This window comes from Colletotrichum godetiae, assembly GCF_030913485.1.
Source record: "Colletotrichum godetiae strain CBS 193.32 chromosome Unknown BDP55scaffold_36, whole genome shotgun sequence".
In the NCBI taxonomy this organism is placed as follows: domain Eukaryota; kingdom Fungi; phylum Ascomycota; class Sordariomycetes; order Glomerellales; family Glomerellaceae; genus Colletotrichum; species Colletotrichum godetiae.
The window spans coordinates 97034-113530 of NW_026851284.1; the positions used below are offsets into that span (position 1 = coordinate 97034).

The 16497-nt window shown below is 51.7% G+C and overlaps 6 protein-coding genes across 6 annotated transcripts; 4 read left to right on the forward strand and 2 right to left on the reverse strand.

Moving 5' to 3' along the window:
- Window positions 1-76: 76 nt before the first annotated feature.
- On the forward strand, window positions 77-1721 carry BDP55DRAFT_615384 (uncharacterized protein). The gene is made up of 2 exons (XM_060571255.1): window positions 77-351; window positions 546-1721. The coding sequence occupies exons 1-2, from the start codon at window positions 232-234 to the stop codon at window positions 1542-1544; spliced, it is 1119 nt and encodes a 372-aa protein (XP_060426651.1). The 5' UTR covers window positions 77-231; the 3' UTR covers window positions 1545-1721.
- On the reverse strand, window positions 1700-3458 carry BDP55DRAFT_672181 (putative molybdopterin cofactor sulfurase). Its single transcript, XM_060575514.1, has one exon. It carries the CDS (start codon window positions 3349-3351, stop codon window positions 1918-1920), a length of 1434 nt encoding a protein of 477 aa, XP_060426652.1. The 5' UTR covers window positions 3352-3458; the 3' UTR covers window positions 1700-1917.
- A 657-nt stretch (window positions 3459-4115) lies between these two features.
- Window positions 4116-5488, forward strand: BDP55DRAFT_557792 (riboflavin transporter MCH5; the record flags this gene model as incomplete). The annotated part of the gene is made up of 2 exons (XM_060569732.1): window positions 4116-4509; window positions 4581-5488. The coding sequence occupies 2 exons, from the start codon at window positions 4116-4118 to the stop codon at window positions 5486-5488; spliced, it is 1302 nt and encodes a 433-aa protein (XP_060426653.1).
- A 448-nt stretch (window positions 5489-5936) lies between these two features.
- On the reverse strand, window positions 5937-7099 carry BDP55DRAFT_731159 (uncharacterized protein; the record flags this gene model as incomplete). The annotated part of the gene is made up of 4 exons (XM_060579777.1): window positions 5937-6260; window positions 6322-6698; window positions 6755-6939; window positions 7029-7099. The coding sequence occupies 4 exons, from the start codon at window positions 7097-7099 to the stop codon at window positions 5937-5939; spliced, it is 957 nt and encodes a 318-aa protein (XP_060426654.1).
- Window positions 7100-8336: 1237 nt separating this feature from the next.
- Window positions 8337-9343, forward strand: BDP55DRAFT_532268 (P-loop containing nucleoside triphosphate hydrolase protein; the record flags this gene model as incomplete). The annotated part of the gene is made up of 2 exons (XM_060567854.1): window positions 8337-8479; window positions 8530-9343. Coding segments are annotated over 2 exons (957 nt in total), but the record flags the coding sequence as incomplete, so codon positions are not given.
- A 6250-nt stretch (window positions 9344-15593) lies between these two features.
- BDP55DRAFT_731161 (uncharacterized protein) lies at window positions 15594-15820 on the forward strand (the record flags this gene model as incomplete). The annotated part of the gene is made up of 2 exons (XM_060579778.1): window positions 15594-15748; window positions 15805-15820. The coding sequence occupies 2 exons, from the start codon at window positions 15594-15596 to the stop codon at window positions 15818-15820; spliced, it is 171 nt and encodes a 56-aa protein (XP_060426656.1).
- Window positions 15821-16497: the final 677 nt, after the last annotated feature.

Here is a 16497-nt window from a genome sequence, read left to right on the forward strand (position 1 = left end):
TGTAAGGGGTGCTTATTTGATGTCGTCATATGGAGCCGACCAATAACCGGCTTTCACTCCGACTGCACTTGTGTATACCTTCACATCCAGCTTTCGACTCACTTCACTTACAACCGCATCATTCGCTTTGTACACGTTCGTATCTCTCTCGGAATTTCGCACGTCGTTTCAGTAGGATCTTTAACATCATCTCCAATAGTGGAAACTCACCAGAGTATAGAGAAGCGCGCAATGGCGTCTTCGATATCCGAGGCCTCGGTCCTCGCTGCCTTTGACGAAAAGGTGCGGGATGGGATTGTGATGTACGCTGAGGATATGGAGAAGATTTATCATGAGGATGGTGGCTTCAAGGTATTGTTCTCTCCTTCTTTACTGAATTTTCACCTTTGTAGTTGGGGCGTAGTTTGAGTGTTTCTTCGCCTCTTTCTTGGGACTTGATGAGGGTGGATCAGATCGGCGGTAATAGCGATTAGGACGGGGAAGAGGAAAAGACTTCACAGCCAAGAGAATTAGGAATTACGAAACAGAACTGACATCCCAACTAGTTCGAGTTCCGTTTGACAGCCGCGCTGAAGAGTAAACCTGCCGCGGTGGAAGACAACGCGGAGCTAGATGACGCGGATGATGAAAAGGGGCCTTCTCAGACAACCTCATCCTCAAACACCACCGCAAACAGCGTCACATCCTCGCACGCCAACACACATGCTGACGACACCAAGCACACCAACAACAAAATCACCCTAGACGAAGAAGGAAACCTCCCCGGAGGCGACATCAGCATCGCAGGCTTCGAGCTCACGACCATCCCCGCCAGCAGCGGCGGAAGGGATGGAGAAGCCACGCATGTGCTCGCCTTCAACAAGTTCTGTGCGTATAGGCCTCATCTGCTCCTCTTGACTGCCGACGGGAGGAGGAGGCAGTTTGAAGGGTTGGATGAGCGAGATCTCGGGGCTGCGGTTGAGGTTTTGGGAGGGTTGAATGGGGGTTGGGGAGGAGAGGTGAAGGGTGTTGGTGGGGAGACGGGACAAGAGTATCTTGTCATCTTCAACTGTGGTAAGGAGGGCGGGTGTAGTCGGTTGCATAAGCATATGCAGGTTATCCCTGCGCCAGATGCGATTCCCATGTGGCCTGACATCGTCGACTCCGGGCCCGAGACGAAGGCGGATGACAGTGGGAAGCAGCAGCAGCAGGAGCCGCCGTTCCGATACTTCATCCACCACTTCACCGGCCCATCACCACCCTCAACAAACGACCTCACAGCAAAATACAAATTCATGCTCCGCCAGGCTACAGACCTTATCCCCGGTCGGGAGAAGGTGGTGGAAGAGGACGGGGATGGAAGGGCCGTGGCGGTGCCGCATAATGTTATCCTTGGGAGACGGTGGATTGTTGTGGTTCCGAGGGTCAAGGCAGGCGTTGACGGGGCGGATGTGAATGCCGTTGGGATGTTGGGTGTTGTTTGGGCTTCGAAGGGCGAGACGGTTGGGAAATGGAGGGAGTTGGGGGCGAGGAGGGTGCTTGCGGAGGTTGGAGCTAGGAAGTGAGGTGATGGTTGAGCTTGTGGTTTGATGGAATGGGAGGTTTGGAGAGAGTTTGGGGTGGGTTGATGGGCTTCAAGTGGACTGTGATGACCGTTAGAGGTTATAGAGAGATCGATAGATAGATAGACGCGAAGTGGCGTGGAGTAGAACTTGGAAGTCAGCAACTATATATAAACGAAGGCTATATTTCATCATATGTCCAGTCCATTCCGAGGCCATACTTTCCAACTTCTTCCAAGATGCTAGGTCGCTTGAGTCGGGAATCGTACGTGTTTTCTTATTATAAGCTATTTTAGACATTACATTCGTCATCATTCAGCGTAAGGCGAGAAAGGCGGCGCATCCAATTGTCGTTGGGACACCTATGTGCCCAACCTCAGTAATCATTCGCAGTAGACCCATACAAGTGCTCTCCCGTTTCAAGAACTTCAATCTCATCGCCGACATAGACATATAACCCCTTTCCCTGCCTCCTGGCCTCATCCAGGTCGTAGTCCTCTGGCACGCAGTGCATTCCGAGGTATCCCAACGCCTTAGGATTCCCCGTCTCAGGGGTGCGGTGTTCAATAAGCGTCGTGCTAGGCTGCGGTTTTCCGTTCTTCTTTTCTGCGGACGATGGGTTCTCCGTGTCAAAGGTTGCCGTTGCGAGGTTGACGTTTGGCATTGTACAGCGTGAGGTTCTACAGACGACGGAGAGTTTTGGTGAGACGTCGGCCCGCGGACTTCTGGTATTTGAGAGATCTCCCTTTGGGATGATGCGGTATCGTTTCCATGTCTCTTCCACGTATGCTGGAGCTCCGGTTACCCATAGGTTTGCGCGGAAGCGGAGGGCGTCGAGGGGTCTGTTCTCAGGCGGCAGCAGCGCGGAGACGGCGTGAACGGACGAAAGACTGTTGAGGTTGACGGGCTGCTGGTCTGTGTATCCGTGGACGGCGGGCGAGCCTATGTAGCTCACAGGAGCGAGGTTGAGCGTCGTCCGGGTCAGTGTATCGGGCGTACAGCGGGTGAGTGTCAGGCCGCGGTTCGGCGGGATGGATAGAAACTTTTTCAGTTTGGGGAGGAGGGTTGTGGCGACGGAGGGGATGCGCGACATGTCTAGGCCGGATGCGTCACGGGCGTGGATGCCAAAGGTTTTGAGGCCGATGTTGTACTCATCTACGAGTGTTGAGGTGGGATTCAGGGGCACGATGAAGGAGACTTGGGGCCTTGCGGAGGGGTTGAAGGGGTCGGAGAGGAAGGTCTCGATGCGTTGGGTCCATGTTGGGGGATCTGGGTCAGAGAATGTTACGAGGACACAGCCGCCGGCTTGGACTAAATGGTCTCGCTTGTCGCTGTTCTTCCGAGGGAGGTAAATTTCGGTCTGGATGTGGCACATGTTTGGCTTCGTGCGCTGGCTGATGAGTTTCCAGGAGACGGAACCCGTTTCCGGGTCGGGCGTCTCGGTAGCGAGGGCGAAGCATCTGTCGTAGGCAAAGCCTGTCTTTGTGAGGAGGGCTCTGTCTACTTCGATGAAGCCGCAGGATTTGATTGGGTGGATGTAGATAGACTTGATGCGGATGGACCCCTTCGTGTCCGATGGTGTGTCTTCTGGCAAGGCATATTTGGGATCGAATTGATCTGCCATATGGCTTTTGTTGCCCGGGACGCCTATGGATTCCAGGTTCCGGAGCTTCCTACGCGTGGACGCAGCGTCGCCATTGTGGAGGATGAAGGCCAAGGTGACGGTGACGGGGAGGAGGAGGGCGATGAGGGCGTAGACAATGGTCGAGGCCCGGAGGTGTTGGAGAGACCCCAGGATCTGGAGGAGCATCGTCTCGAGTTTCCTTCCCTGGAGCGATCCTGGCGGGAAAATCGAGTGGGTTGACGGCTTGTCTTCTAAGGGTAAGATCTAGCGTCGGTTCCGAGCCTCGGAGTGACTTGGAAGTGGGAGATGTGACGTTTAAAATGCCTTTCGGACCGCCCCACTTGTGGGGTCCCCTGCGTTCCCCCGATTGCGACACCGGTCGTTGAGCCGGAGCCGATGCCGACGCCGGTTCCACTTAGGCGTAACTTACCACGTTCGGTGAATCTCAAAGGAAGAGGCGACAGGTTACTGGCTAACACTCAATTATTATGACAAAGAAACAAAGATGTGGTTGGGTTGGAGAAGTTCTTGAATTTTTCAGATTTCATCCTTCCCTTAGAGGTCTAGCTCCCTTCCACCCAGGATGTCAGTTGCAGGGCGCGCTTTACGTGGAGTGCATATGTAGAAATATGGAGGGTTACCCATGCTTTTTTTTTTCCCCCATGGAGTCTAAAGTTCTGAACAACTTTCATTGCCTTAGCCTTTGGAGACGTAGGCCTCGATTGCACCTACCTTTAAGGGAGTAGAAGAGATTGTTGTCATCGCTTGAGTCACACTGTCACTTTACTGCGAGCGTTATTTAATCCTCTTCATTTCCGCTGGTCTTGAGGAGATGATTTCTGTTCAAGATACAAGTGACATTATTCAGACATCGAGATACGCTGTGAACGATGGCTCTAAACTCCGAACCACCGGCGCAAAACGAGGCCTCGTCTGAGGTAGTCCAAGGCATGGCACCGAAGGACGCCAACACCGCCGGAGCCCAAGACTCGAAAGTTGAACAGCATAGCCCAAGCATCGACGATATGGAACCGAATCCAGAGGACGAATACCCTGAGGGCGGTCTGCGAGCTTGGTCCGTCGTGCTGGGCTCATGGTTCGCATCCTTTTCGGCCTTGGGCGTCTCAAACAGCGTCGCAACTATACACGCCTACATCAGCTCCCACCAGCTACAAGGATACAGCGAAGGCACCATCGGTTGGATATTTTCCATGTATATGTTCCTCTGCTTCTTCTGTGGAATCTACATTGGCCCCGTCTTTGACAAGTATGGCCCGAAGTGGTTGATCTTGTCCGGCACCGTCTGTGTCGTGACGGCTCAGATGTTGTTGAGCATTTCTACCCGTGAGTACGCAAAATGTACTGTCCTATGAAACTTGAAGAGACGCAGTCAGCTGACAATGATCGTCGATCAGAGTTCTGGCATTTCATGCTCGCCTTCGGGGTCCTCAACGGCATCGGTGCCTCCCTCCTATTCACACCATCTTTCGCAGCCGTTGGACACTGGTTCTACCACCGTAGAGGACTCGCCACAGGTATAGCTTCTACGGGAGGATGTTTTGGAGGCATCATGTACCCCATGATGCTCCGCGCCTTGTTCGAACGAGCGGGGTGGGCGTGGGCAATCCGGACCGTCGGCTTCATCGTGCTCTTCTTCTGCGGGGCTGCGATACTCCTCATTGACAGACGACTACCCCCCGATCCCAACGCCTCGGTCCATCCCAACGTTCGCATCCTCCGAGATCCGGCTTTTGCGTTGACTACGCTCGGCATCTTCCTTATGGAGTGGTCGATCTTTATTCCTCTTACTTATATCTCGAGCTATGCCATCCACAAGGGCTTCGATATCGACTTTGCCTATCAAATTCCTACGATTTTGAATGCTGGCAGTGTGGCCGGACGTATCTTGGCAGGGTGGTTCGGTGACTTTGCTGGGCCTTTCAACTCCAATATTTTGGCACTCGTGCTGAGCATCATCGCTTGCTTGGCCGTATGGTTACCGGCAGGTTCCTCCATGGCGGGCATCGTCGTCTTCGTGGTACTGTTTGGCTTTGCCAGCGGCAACAACATTAGCATCAGCCCGGTTTGTATTGGAAAACTCTGTAAGACCGAGAGTTATGGGCGGTACTACGCAACGGCGTACACGGCGGCCTCATTTGCCTGCTTGTTTGATGTGCCTGTAGCTGGGGAAATCATTTCGGCGCAAAATGGAGAATATTGGGGGCTGATTTTGTTCACTGGTCTTATCTATGTTCTTTCTCTTTTTTCTTTGATGGGGGCTAAGGTAGCTCGTGTTGGATGGAGAACTTTCGCCATCTTGTAAATAAAGAAGGCCACTGCCTGTGTCAGGCTATCAAGTTCGATGGTTTGTCAAGCACGGTTCAAGCCACTCGATCTTCCGCCATGTTGCCAGATGCATCAGGAGTCAAAACAAACACTGATATTAAAGAAGACGTATTGTTCTTCTGAGTGTTTCGAAAACGTAGCTACATCGCAGACGCAGTCATGTAGAATGTAGAATGTTGAGAGTAAGTACAGTCTATTGCCGTTAAACAGCCTTAAATATCTATAAAAGAAAGTAAGGCTAGTGAAGTATTGCTAGTCCCTTATTTTTTGAGCGCATGAACAGCTGTGTACCATGAATGGCTAAAATATCAACAGATCCAAAGCTAGGGTGGTGTTGCGGTCCCCACAGGATCTACTAGTATCCCACCGCATGAAGGCTTAGCCGCGGCCCGTCTGTTCAAGCTCTTGAGCATGTTGTAGTCTACTTAAACGTAATTTGCGCAGCTGATGGGACCGCGGATATCCATCAGATCAGCAATAGTGACGTTAGGCAGCATTCCAGCAGTCCAAAGGTTGTGGACCATGGTAGTTACGTTGCCGCCGTTCTCGCCATTGTAGTCCAAGAGGTTGGCACCAGGGTACTCGAGGTTGGACATCGTGAGGAAGGCGTCCGAAGCGACCACGGGCCCTCCAATCTCGTTGAGGCGGGTGGTGAGGTTGACGGACTGCCACTCCCACCACAATCGGTCGAGGTTGGTGTGGTGGAGGAAGAACAGGGGGTCACCGGGGCTAGAAACGACATCCAACATCTGGTTGTTGCAAGAGTCAGCCAAGTCACATCAAAATGATGGAAGATGAGATTCTACTTACGGTGCCGCCGACGCCCATGTGGCCGGCAAGATGGGGCGCCGTACCCCAGCAGTTCCACGAGTCAACGTAGGTATCAATGGCCATACATTCGTTAACGTAGGTGCTGTTGGCCTGGTAGAAGCTATCTTGGTCGAGATCGCGGGTCAAGCAGAAGTTCGCATCGCTGCTGGTCTGGTTCAAGTGCATCGTCAAATTCACAAACGGTCCATCAGCAACGCAGCCGTTGTCTCCGTTCTTGAAACTTCCGAATTCGGTCTCGGCATCGAAGACGGTAGACTGGTTCAGGAAACCAGCCTCGGCGTCTTCCAGCTCGTTCCAGTAGGGCTGGCCTCCTTCGTAGCCGCACTCGGTCTGGAGGTAGACTTCATGGACACGCACTGTGACGTTGCTCGTTAGTTCTGGTCCTCAACCATGATAGAGAAATTCGAAGTACTGTAGAGTCTGTGCCAGGGCAGAAATGGGCCGTCGTTGTGAATGACGTTGGCCTGGTAGATATGGGCGTACATCATGTCATCCCAAAGATTCTGCGAGCCAGCGACGCCCGGCTTGGGGGCCTTGTTCATCAAGCAGAGCTCACCATCGATGTAGGCCTTCTTCTCGGTGGTCGTCATGGCAGTCCTGGAATAAGATTTTGATTAGAGAGGCAAGCTGAGAAACCCGAATCAGATCTTACCAACTAAGAATTTCTTTGGTGCAGCGAGGTGCACTCAGGGAATTCCTTGACAGCTGCCCTCGTGGCGCTAGAGTTTGACGAAGGCAGCGAGCTTGCCACGGCCATGGCGGCCGCACAGCCATAAACAAGGAACTTCAAAGAAGAGGAGGACATTTGGCTTCTCTTGTAAGACAACTGATGTGATGAAAGAGTGAACGGATGATATGATGGAGGAGCGAATGTACAGGACGTGGCTCAGTACTTTATGTCTTACTTTCTACCACCATTAAGACCGGCAGCCTACTAGTCTCCCCTTTTCTCAGTGTTTTCTGACTTGACCTGCCTTCAGCCTTTCCATCTCTCTGACTCAAGAGCCGGGTAGAATCTTAGGAGAGGCCATTCCGACCGATACCACCGAGTCTGTTCTCGAAATTAACTCTAGCTGTTGGTAGGCATTGCTTCCTTGAGGCTAGAGGTCACAGAAAGTCTCAGCTTCGTCCCGACGTACGCCACATAACGAAGGGTGTAACTGGGGGTCTCATCAAGGAGGTGGAACGTTTGGATCCTATCGCACGAAGGAAAGCCTTCGTCAGTGTGGGGGGAAGGGAAGTTGACCAAATCGAGCTTGCAATTCCGGTATGCTTACCGATATCTAGGTAAAAGCCGATGTAAGGTACTGAATATTAATAACATCCTCCTACAGGCTCTTGCCCGCGCCCATACAAGAGAACACCTCAGAGAAGTCTTCGATTCTACCCGAGGTATACTCTTCCTCGGTACACCGCACCACGGCTCAGCCTTTGCTGTATGGGCGGAACGACTTGCAAAGTCCGTCGGAGTGCTGAAGCAAGCAAACACTGGAATTATCGGCGTTCTGAGGCCAGAGTCGGAAGTGCTCGCTGAGATCAGGGACAATTTCCACAACATTATGCAGTCGCAGACTGCGGCGGGAGTCTGCACCATCCAGATCACCTGCTTCTACGAGGAACTGCATCTCCCGGGAATTGGATTGGTGAGTTGAACCGGCCAATTGTATTAATGCCTCGACTAAGCTTTTCATTGTTTTCAGGTTGTTCCTCAACACTCAGCCATCTTTCCGGGTAGAGATGCCATTGGAATACATGGAGCCCACCACACCATGGTGAAGTTTGGCAGTTCTCACGATTCTGGATTCATCGACATTTGCGATGAACTTCGAACCTGAATCAAGAAGTATTAAAACAACAAAGCATGGCACCTTTAGTTATTGAGAAGCAAGGGGAGAAGAGCCCGACGGCTTCGGGAGAGAAGACCACATCCAAGTGTACGTAAATTAGCTGGAAGCAAGTATAATGTCAGGTCATACTGATGAACATGACTAGTACTTGTGCCATATGCAAAAAACAAGAGTTTTGTTGAACGGTTCGACGTCTTTGAACGTCTCAAAAGCGAGTTTTGCCATGGTCCCGGGGACGACATCGAAGATGCTAGGTTTCGGGTTTGTCTTTTTGGCCTTGGAGGTATCGGGTACGTTAGAAGAAGCCACTGATGGGGCCTTATTGACTAATTCTGCATAGAAAGACACAAATCGCGATTGCTTATACCTACTGGCTTCGAAAGGCTCATCCTGAAATTTCTGTTTTCTGGGTACACGCCAGTAATTCGAAACGGTTCCGGCAAGCCTTGTCCGAGATTGCGAATGAGTGTCGTATCCCTGGGTGTAGTGATCCCAACGTAGACGTGCTGGCGGTCGTAAAATCCTGGTTTCAGAGACAGTCGACAGTCCCTTGGTTTCTGGTCCTCGATAATTGTGACGACAGCGAGCTGTTTTTCAACGATTCTCCTCGAGCCAACGATACTAGGCTGTGTGACCTTAGATTGGACAGCGAGAATGGGAACTTGGCCCGCTTCATTCCTGACTACGGCAATGGCTCGATCCTCGTGACAACACGAAATAAGCAAGCCGGTTCAAGACTCGTGCCAGGCCAACCTTCACTCAAGGTTGGGCCAATGAACCATGAAGAGGCGGTGCAAATGTTTCGTAAGATATCTGGAGATTCCTTGTTGTCAACGGAGGCAGCTTTCGCCCTTTCAAATCGCCTTGAAAACTTGCCACTGGCTATCGCTCAGGCTGCGGCGTTTATGCAAAAGAATTGCATGAGTATTCATCAATATCTTGGCATTCTGAACAGAGGCGATAACAATGTTGAAGTGCAGCTGCTGAGTGAGAATTTCGGGGCCTTTACCCGGGACACAGACGTTCCACGTGCTGTGATGGCTACATGGACGGTGTCTTTTGAACATATCAAGAAAAGAAACTCGCTTGCGGCCGAGATATTGTCATTGATGGCTTTTTCTGATCGCCTGGTAATTCAGAGACAGTTCATGACTATCTTCATGTACTTGGAGAAGCACCAAAATGAGGAGGAACATAATCATCTGGGTAATTATAACAAGTCTCAACCGCAAGGTGTTGAAGTCAGAAATCACAAAGAGGACTACGGTATCACCAAAAGCATTCGTGATTCAAATGAGCTCCAGAACAATTCCATCTCAGACCTCAGCATCTCCAAAGAAGACCACGTCAGCGAATCCTTCGAAGACACCTATCAAAAGCTACGAATTTATGAACCAGACGAAGCGAGTTCACTTGTTCTTGAAAGGGCTCTTGGAATCCTGAAGGCATTTTCGTTTATCAAGGAAAGTTATAACGAGACCTTGGAAATGCACCGCCTCGTCCAGTTAGCAACCGTCGCATGGCTCACTCGAAAAGGCTTCGCGCACAACTTCGCGGGAAAAGCACTAGCAACGATGGCTGAGTTCTTCTCAGCTTTTTCCAAAAGCAAAGCCATGTCTCACAAGACGATTCCTCATTGCCAAGCTGTACTAGCAGCTGACACTGAGAATACCGCTGCGAACAACTCTTCGACGTTCTCGATCAGACATAGTATGGCGAGATTGTACGGGGAAATGGGCCGATATACGCTCGCACTCAACATGGCTGAGGCATGCTTGGAAACACAAGGACACCAAAAGGAAGAGGCCTCGTTTAAAATAATACGTCTCAAGGCAGGTCTTCTCAAAAACCTGAACCGCCGACAAGAAGCGAAGAAATTGCTTGTTGAACTAGTTGCTATTCAACCGCAGGATAGCTTTACCCTGTTTGACACAGCCTATCTTCTGGCTACGGTATGTCTAGACTTAGGGGACTACAGAGAAGCCAAAGATCTCCTGGTGAACGTAATCAAAGGGCTCGAAGAAAACGATGCTAAGTCTCTGACACAAAAGGCATGCCTAATGGCTCAATTAAGTACGGCGTTTGCGAAATTAGAAAAGACACGTAAGAAGCAACAGATACATGTTTGCAGGCGTTGAATTTGACGAAAGAGGCGTCTGCATCCGGCCCAGCCTTCGATGCAGTTCTTTTCCAGAGGTTGGCACTGATGCTGGCCTCAGAAGGCAAAGTGCAGGAGGCAGAGACAGTTTGTCGTCAGGCTCTAGCCGCCAGATTGGAAAATGCAGAGTCATCCAAGATCAACATCGAAATCTTAGGTACGTTGGCCATTGTCTTAAGCCAACAAGATCGCCTTCAAGAAGCTATCGATACCCAGCGCCACGCTATTAATCTTATTAAGCAATTTGGAAAGCTTGAAAACGAAAAGATGGAGGAAGCCAAGGCACTTGATTGGTTAGGCTTTATACAATACAAGCATGGGTTGCTTGAAGATGCGGAAGCGAATCTGGCCCAAGCACTTTCGTTGTATCAAGGCCTGTTTGGCCACACTGGGAAACGCGTACTCAATTGCATGTACAATCTGGGGCTCGTCAAGTTCGAGCTACATAAATGGGAGGAGTGCAAGATTATCCTAGAGGATGGTTATCAACGCAGCCTCGATGATCTTGGTCCGGAAGATTCAACGACACGTTGTTTCATCGAAGAATTGGAGCTTTTCACGGAAGACTCTCCAGATCCAGACACAGTGAGCAGTGAGACTGAGGATGAAAATCAGGGTATTGAAACTACAGAAGAGTGAACCAATGGGCAATAAAGTAGCAATGCTCGACTTAGCCTACCTGGGGAGTCATTCAACTCGTAAGCCTAACCATCGGAACGGTTGGACAGCGACTACGCGTACCTAGTAGACCATGCATGAGGACCGTGTGATATCTTAAAGATCCACTTATGCATGAAAGTCGAACTTCTGCTGGCGCCCATGCTAAATACTTTTATTTAATCAATACCTCGAATGATAATCTAATTCTTTAAGATAGTGGGGATTAGCGAGTTTTTAATGTTAAGAAGAATCGAATACGTCAGATGTATGGGCTAACGTGAACTCGAATTTCGTAATTTTCTACGGTACTGCAACTTGGAAGAAAGGAACTTTAGTTAATGCCAGTCTCATAAGGACAGAGGAGGGACATCGAGGCTAGAGTAAGGTTGAAGATTCTCGCAATTCCTTCATACGAACATTAGCATACGACCATAACACATAGTCAATCACAACCGTCGACCGTGACCCCTAATCATATGCCTTTCGTTCCAATACAATCGAGAAAGCCAGACAGCACAGTCAAAATGACCGGTTTCTTTACAATCTTGGTCTGACGATCTGTTTTCCCTGAAACCTGGCAGTCATGTGACAGTAAACTTACCCATCACCTGGAGTTGCTGGCGTTGTGCGTCTTCAAGAGTAACGCAGACCAAGGCTGGTGACGTCGTTCCAACTCAGCAGAGAGCACGGCCGAGGAATGAAGTATGACGAATTCTCATACTCACGGCCGCAGGGCGCGTACGTGGCCAATGACTCGATCACATTCCTCGCATAAGCCACCAAACATCATCGACAACGGTTATATCGTCAAGGTTGCATCCTCGTGGTGAAAATTCACCCGTTAGACCCGCCATCTTGTCCCACCCGCCGTTCACCCGCCCTAGCGAGACATTGTGTAACAAGGAGTCGGGACCCTACTCCATCACGACCGTACCGAGACAGAGGGTCTCGGGCAAGACGGCACAGAAATCGACAGGTCAGCAGAGGGGATGGGCCTTTCGCAAGGCTTTTGGGAACACATCTTGACATCCGATGTGGTAGGCTGTCATGACTGTGTACGTGCCTGTATCGTCTTGATGAAATCCCTTCATCCGGAAGACGTCCGGAAGGGAGATTTTCGTTGTTTCCGCGAACTCACGGACGATCTGGTGGTATTCAAGGCCCCCTCAGGTGAGCAGACGTTTGTATACGGCATGAAGAAAAATGCGCGGAAGATACATCAGTTTTCTCCCGGCGCGTATCAAAAGATCAGCGCAGAACAGGCGGACCCACGGAACGGAGCGGCAGAGCCGCATCGCAGGAGGGGACACGGGTGACGGAGCACAAGAGAGTCAGCCAGACATTGTCATCCATCCATTCACGGAGGGAGAGTAGAGAATCGTCCAGTATCTGGCTCGTGTGTGGAAAGTCCTGCAAGAAAGGGGAGAGATGGTGAGGGGTCGAGGGCAAGCACGACGGTTTGTGACTTGCATTGCCGCTTCAGCTGAACTCGTCGACGACGGGAGAGTTTCTCTCCCCCTTTCAGCATTGTGCTTTGAAGACAGGGTATGTCCCGGTAGATGTTGCCCGGCAATTGGATCCCGTTGGAGGCCGATGAGGACGAGCGCGACTTACATTAGCGGGATGGTGCATTATCTGCGTTTATCGTGGGCCACTGCAGTCAGGACTGCATTCCAAGGGCACTGCGGCCTGCCGCTTACCTGACAGCAAGAAGAAGCTAGTGGTGCAAGTCCACTTGTGAGAGGCCCGTCAGCCACGTTTCGAGGGTTCGTCACGATGCATCAAATGCCGGCACGACGGTATCTTGTGCCTGTATCCATGGTTGCGATTCACCCAAGCCCCCTTGGATCAGGTAGATCCTCCTCGTCCAGACATGTCCGCCACGCGTCCAACTTCCCAAGGACGCCGCGCCCAGCGCCGAGCCCCCCGTCAAGTCTGGAAAGTCGAGTCGGCTGGGCTGGGCATCCAGTAAACTGAAAGGGACGGGAAAATGGTCTGAAGTTGGCGCCGCGCCCAGAGATGGCCAGTGATCCGCGAACGACACTGGCCCCCAAGGCAGGACTTTGAGAGAAAAGTCGCCAGATCACCATCAGGGATCATGTCGATGAATCGCTGACGGGCACGACGGAGTGGGATTGTGGACTGATGATGCCCAGGAGGGGGGGCTGATGAGTGTCAATGCAAATGGGATCTCCCAAACCAAAATCCCCGAATCCATGTTAAGGGGGGAAGTTTTTCAGTTCCTAGTTCCTGTGGCTTTCCCATCGAGACTGAGATGCTGGAAGCTGGGCCTGGAATCCTGGAAACCCAAACCACCAAAGTGACAGCGAAGCCCCTGGTCCAGCCAGGTACGCCGTCACGGCCGTCAAGTGCGCCATGTGCGTTGGAGTTGCGACAGCCAGGTTTTACCTTGTCGTTGCTGTCTCGGGTTGTCGTTGGAGGGTTGCTATCTTTCATTAAGTAAGCAGGCACGGCAGGTAAGCAGTTAAGCCAGGAGGAACCCGCCAGTCAGGCACACTAACAATTACCTCCTGCCCGTGGCGCAAGCCTCCTTGTCGTGCTTGCCCTCTCGTGGTGCCTCCTTCCTCCAGGACTGATTGATAACGTGACCTCCTACGCTCGCTCCTTCCCCTTCCTCCCATCTCTGACCAATGAAGTACCCCATCGCTCTTTCCCCTTGCATCCCTCGGTCCCATCCGTGACATGCAGCCCCACCAAGCGTCTTTCCCCACCACAGAACGGCGAACCCGCCCATCTGAGTGGCCCCTGGTGACTCTGTGGCGCGGCTTAGAATCCGGGCGTGTCGCATGTCCCCTCCAAGTCCATCCATCCCGGCCAATCACACCCAATTATCTGCGAAAGAAGAGTCAGGGGTTCAGGCACCGAATTGCCGTTCCTTCTCCCACCCAACCGATCCCCGCTGCCATTCCAGAAAGTCTGGAGCCCACCGCTAACGGCTCTGCGTTTTTTCACGACCATCGTATCTGAACTTTCACAGTCGACATATCATCGCCTCAACTGTCCAATAGAATCGATTATTCCCCCCTTGCTTTAATCGCACAACCTTAATTCCTTGGCCCTGCTCGGTTTTGGCGGCTGGGCTCTCTGGAGACCTTTCACGCAATCCAGCCTCTGACGATCCGTCCTGAGCCCTCCCCCTCCTGACGCTGGCCTGGTTGTCCTAGTCTCGGTCTGCTGGCGGCGGCTTCGGCGGTTGAGGTTGTGCAGTCCGCGCTGTGCATTAGGTTATTATTCTCCGAGCGCTGGTCCGCAGCCACACGGCACAGAGACAGCAACGGTGGGAATGAAAACACTGTGAGATGTATGTCGACTCACCAACATTCGACCATAAGCGTCAAAAACTCCATCACGAACCATCTTGACCACCTCCCAAGACCTCTTGTGAAATGAACCGACCATCCCCCCCCTCAAGGAGCAAATCAAAACCGACTCACCACATGACCACACTCATTAAGCCAACTCTCACCGCAACCGCGCACCGCCGCAATGGGTTTCAACCCTGAAACTCCACCCGCTCATCTCGGTCCTCCATCCCCAAAGGGGGCACCCTTCCCCCCTGTACTCAAGCTCTCGAGGTCGAGCATGCCCTGTCCCTCGAATGCTTAGCATCAATAGTCAAAAGATGTTCCCACTCAAAGAAGGCTTGGGTACGGGTCCAGAGACGCAGCTGGGCCTCGTCTCCGACACCATCTTTTGCCCCTCTCTGTCCCAGTCTCCCTCCCTGCCTTTTGTGCGTACGAGGTCAAGAACTGAGGTACTCGCGCCTACCTAGCAATACCACCCCTGTCGAGACGAGTTTCGTCACAGCCCATCATCGTCCGATATCACAAAACCCGTGTCCCTCTTTTTTCTTCCTCGCCTTCTCTTACCATCTCAACTCCTCGTCTCACGATCACCAACCAAGTACACCTCCCATACCTATACCACCAAACAACCGCCAATACCATACAACGAACCCACGGCCTCAAGCAAGACGCACCCAACGCACGAACCCGCACACGCACGCCAAGAGATCTGCACGCTCATACACACCTTTTCGGTCATTCTCTCTTAACACACCGACATCCCACACATTCTTCCTCCCAAAATCTAATCCTTTCTACACACCATCACCTACATCACACCTCTTCCGTGTGTTGCTCGTATCCCGGACAGCAGAAGCTGCACCTCGCCTCTCTCTTTTTACCTACCGAGCGCCCGCCCGCACTCGTGTTTGCTAGTCCAGCTGGTCTGATCCAAAAACTTTGCCTTCGCTATACATATTTTTTCTGCCGACCTGCCGGCACACACTTCCTCAGCGCCACTCTTTCATCAACCAAGACGACTCGTCGCTAGCTCGACGTCCGTAACAACAACAACTCCACGATCACTCGGAGAATAGGAGGATTCAGGAAATCAAAAGGGAATAAGAAAAACAAGAAAGCGGGATACCAGAAAGAGAGTGGAATTTGGGAAACGCCAACCAAACCCGGTCCGATTCGCGCGAACGCAAAGGCAGCTATCTTGAGCCGCCTTCTTTTTTGTTTAATACGCCCTCTCCTCGAACACCAGCAACCGACGACAAGATGAAGGTCTCACTCGCGATCCTGACGACGCTGTGCGCGTCACTCGCCTCCGCAGGCGTGGTCATCACCCCCGTCCGTCAAAATCAGATTGTGCCTGCGGCACAAAAGGTCTCGGGCGACTGCTTCTTCGGCGTTGTGACGCCTCAAGGTTGCGCGTAAGTCTTCAGTCTCAAGGATCTTGACAGAATTCATAGCTAACATGATATATTAGTCCTTTGAGAACGTGAGCCTGGCTTTACCATGCAAAGCGTCGAACGTATCATCATGAGCGATGAGAGGAAACGGCGGGAAAGAGACAGGCCGGAGCTCGTCGGAAGCAAATCAACCCCAACGCAAGTTGCTGCCTCACTATTCACGCCAATCTGGGCGGGCTTTTGAGCATCCTTTGCTCCGACGATTCCGATGAACCGCCTCACTCCCGACCACGCCTCTCTTTTCTCTACGGCCAATATCCACACGAAGGAGAGGACCACGACGCCATAGGGCCCGTAGTCTGTACCATTAACGACTTATTACATATGTGACCGGTTCACAACAAAGCATCCATCAGCATCAGCGGTTTTTTTTTCCAGGCGGAAACTATTTGGGCATTTTCATCAAAACGACGATGACTGACGACATGAGCGAGTGAGAGACTCGGTGGCAGAGACACAGGAGGACGTCGTCAGTGGACCTTACAGAGGAGGATTATGGTCACCCCCAAAACTAATGTTGGCATCCAAGACTTTGCGTCTGTTTGTTTTGCTCGTATTGTGGTTGTGCTTCCCCTACGGACCTCCGCCGGGTGGAAGCGCCGTCAGCACAGCAGCAGCAGCGCAGTCTTGGCATCTTCTTCACCAAATTTCTCTTCTTACTCCCCCTCCAATTTTTTACCATATACTAGATCACCCTTTTCTCACTACAA

Bases quoted from the DNA above. Each gene is read 5' to 3' on its own strand.
- BDP55DRAFT_615384 (XM_060571255.1), top strand. From the start codon at position 232: ATGGCGTCTTCGATATCCGAGGCCTCGGTCCTCGCTGCCTTTGACGAA. The intron at 352-545 runs GTATTGTTCTCT...CATCCCAACTAG, and splicing joins ATGAGGATGGTGGCTTCAAG to TTCGAGTTCCGTTTGACAGC.
- BDP55DRAFT_672181 (XM_060575514.1), bottom strand. From the start codon at position 3,351: ATGCTCCTCCAGATCCTGGGGTCTCTCCAACACCTCCGGGCCTCGACC.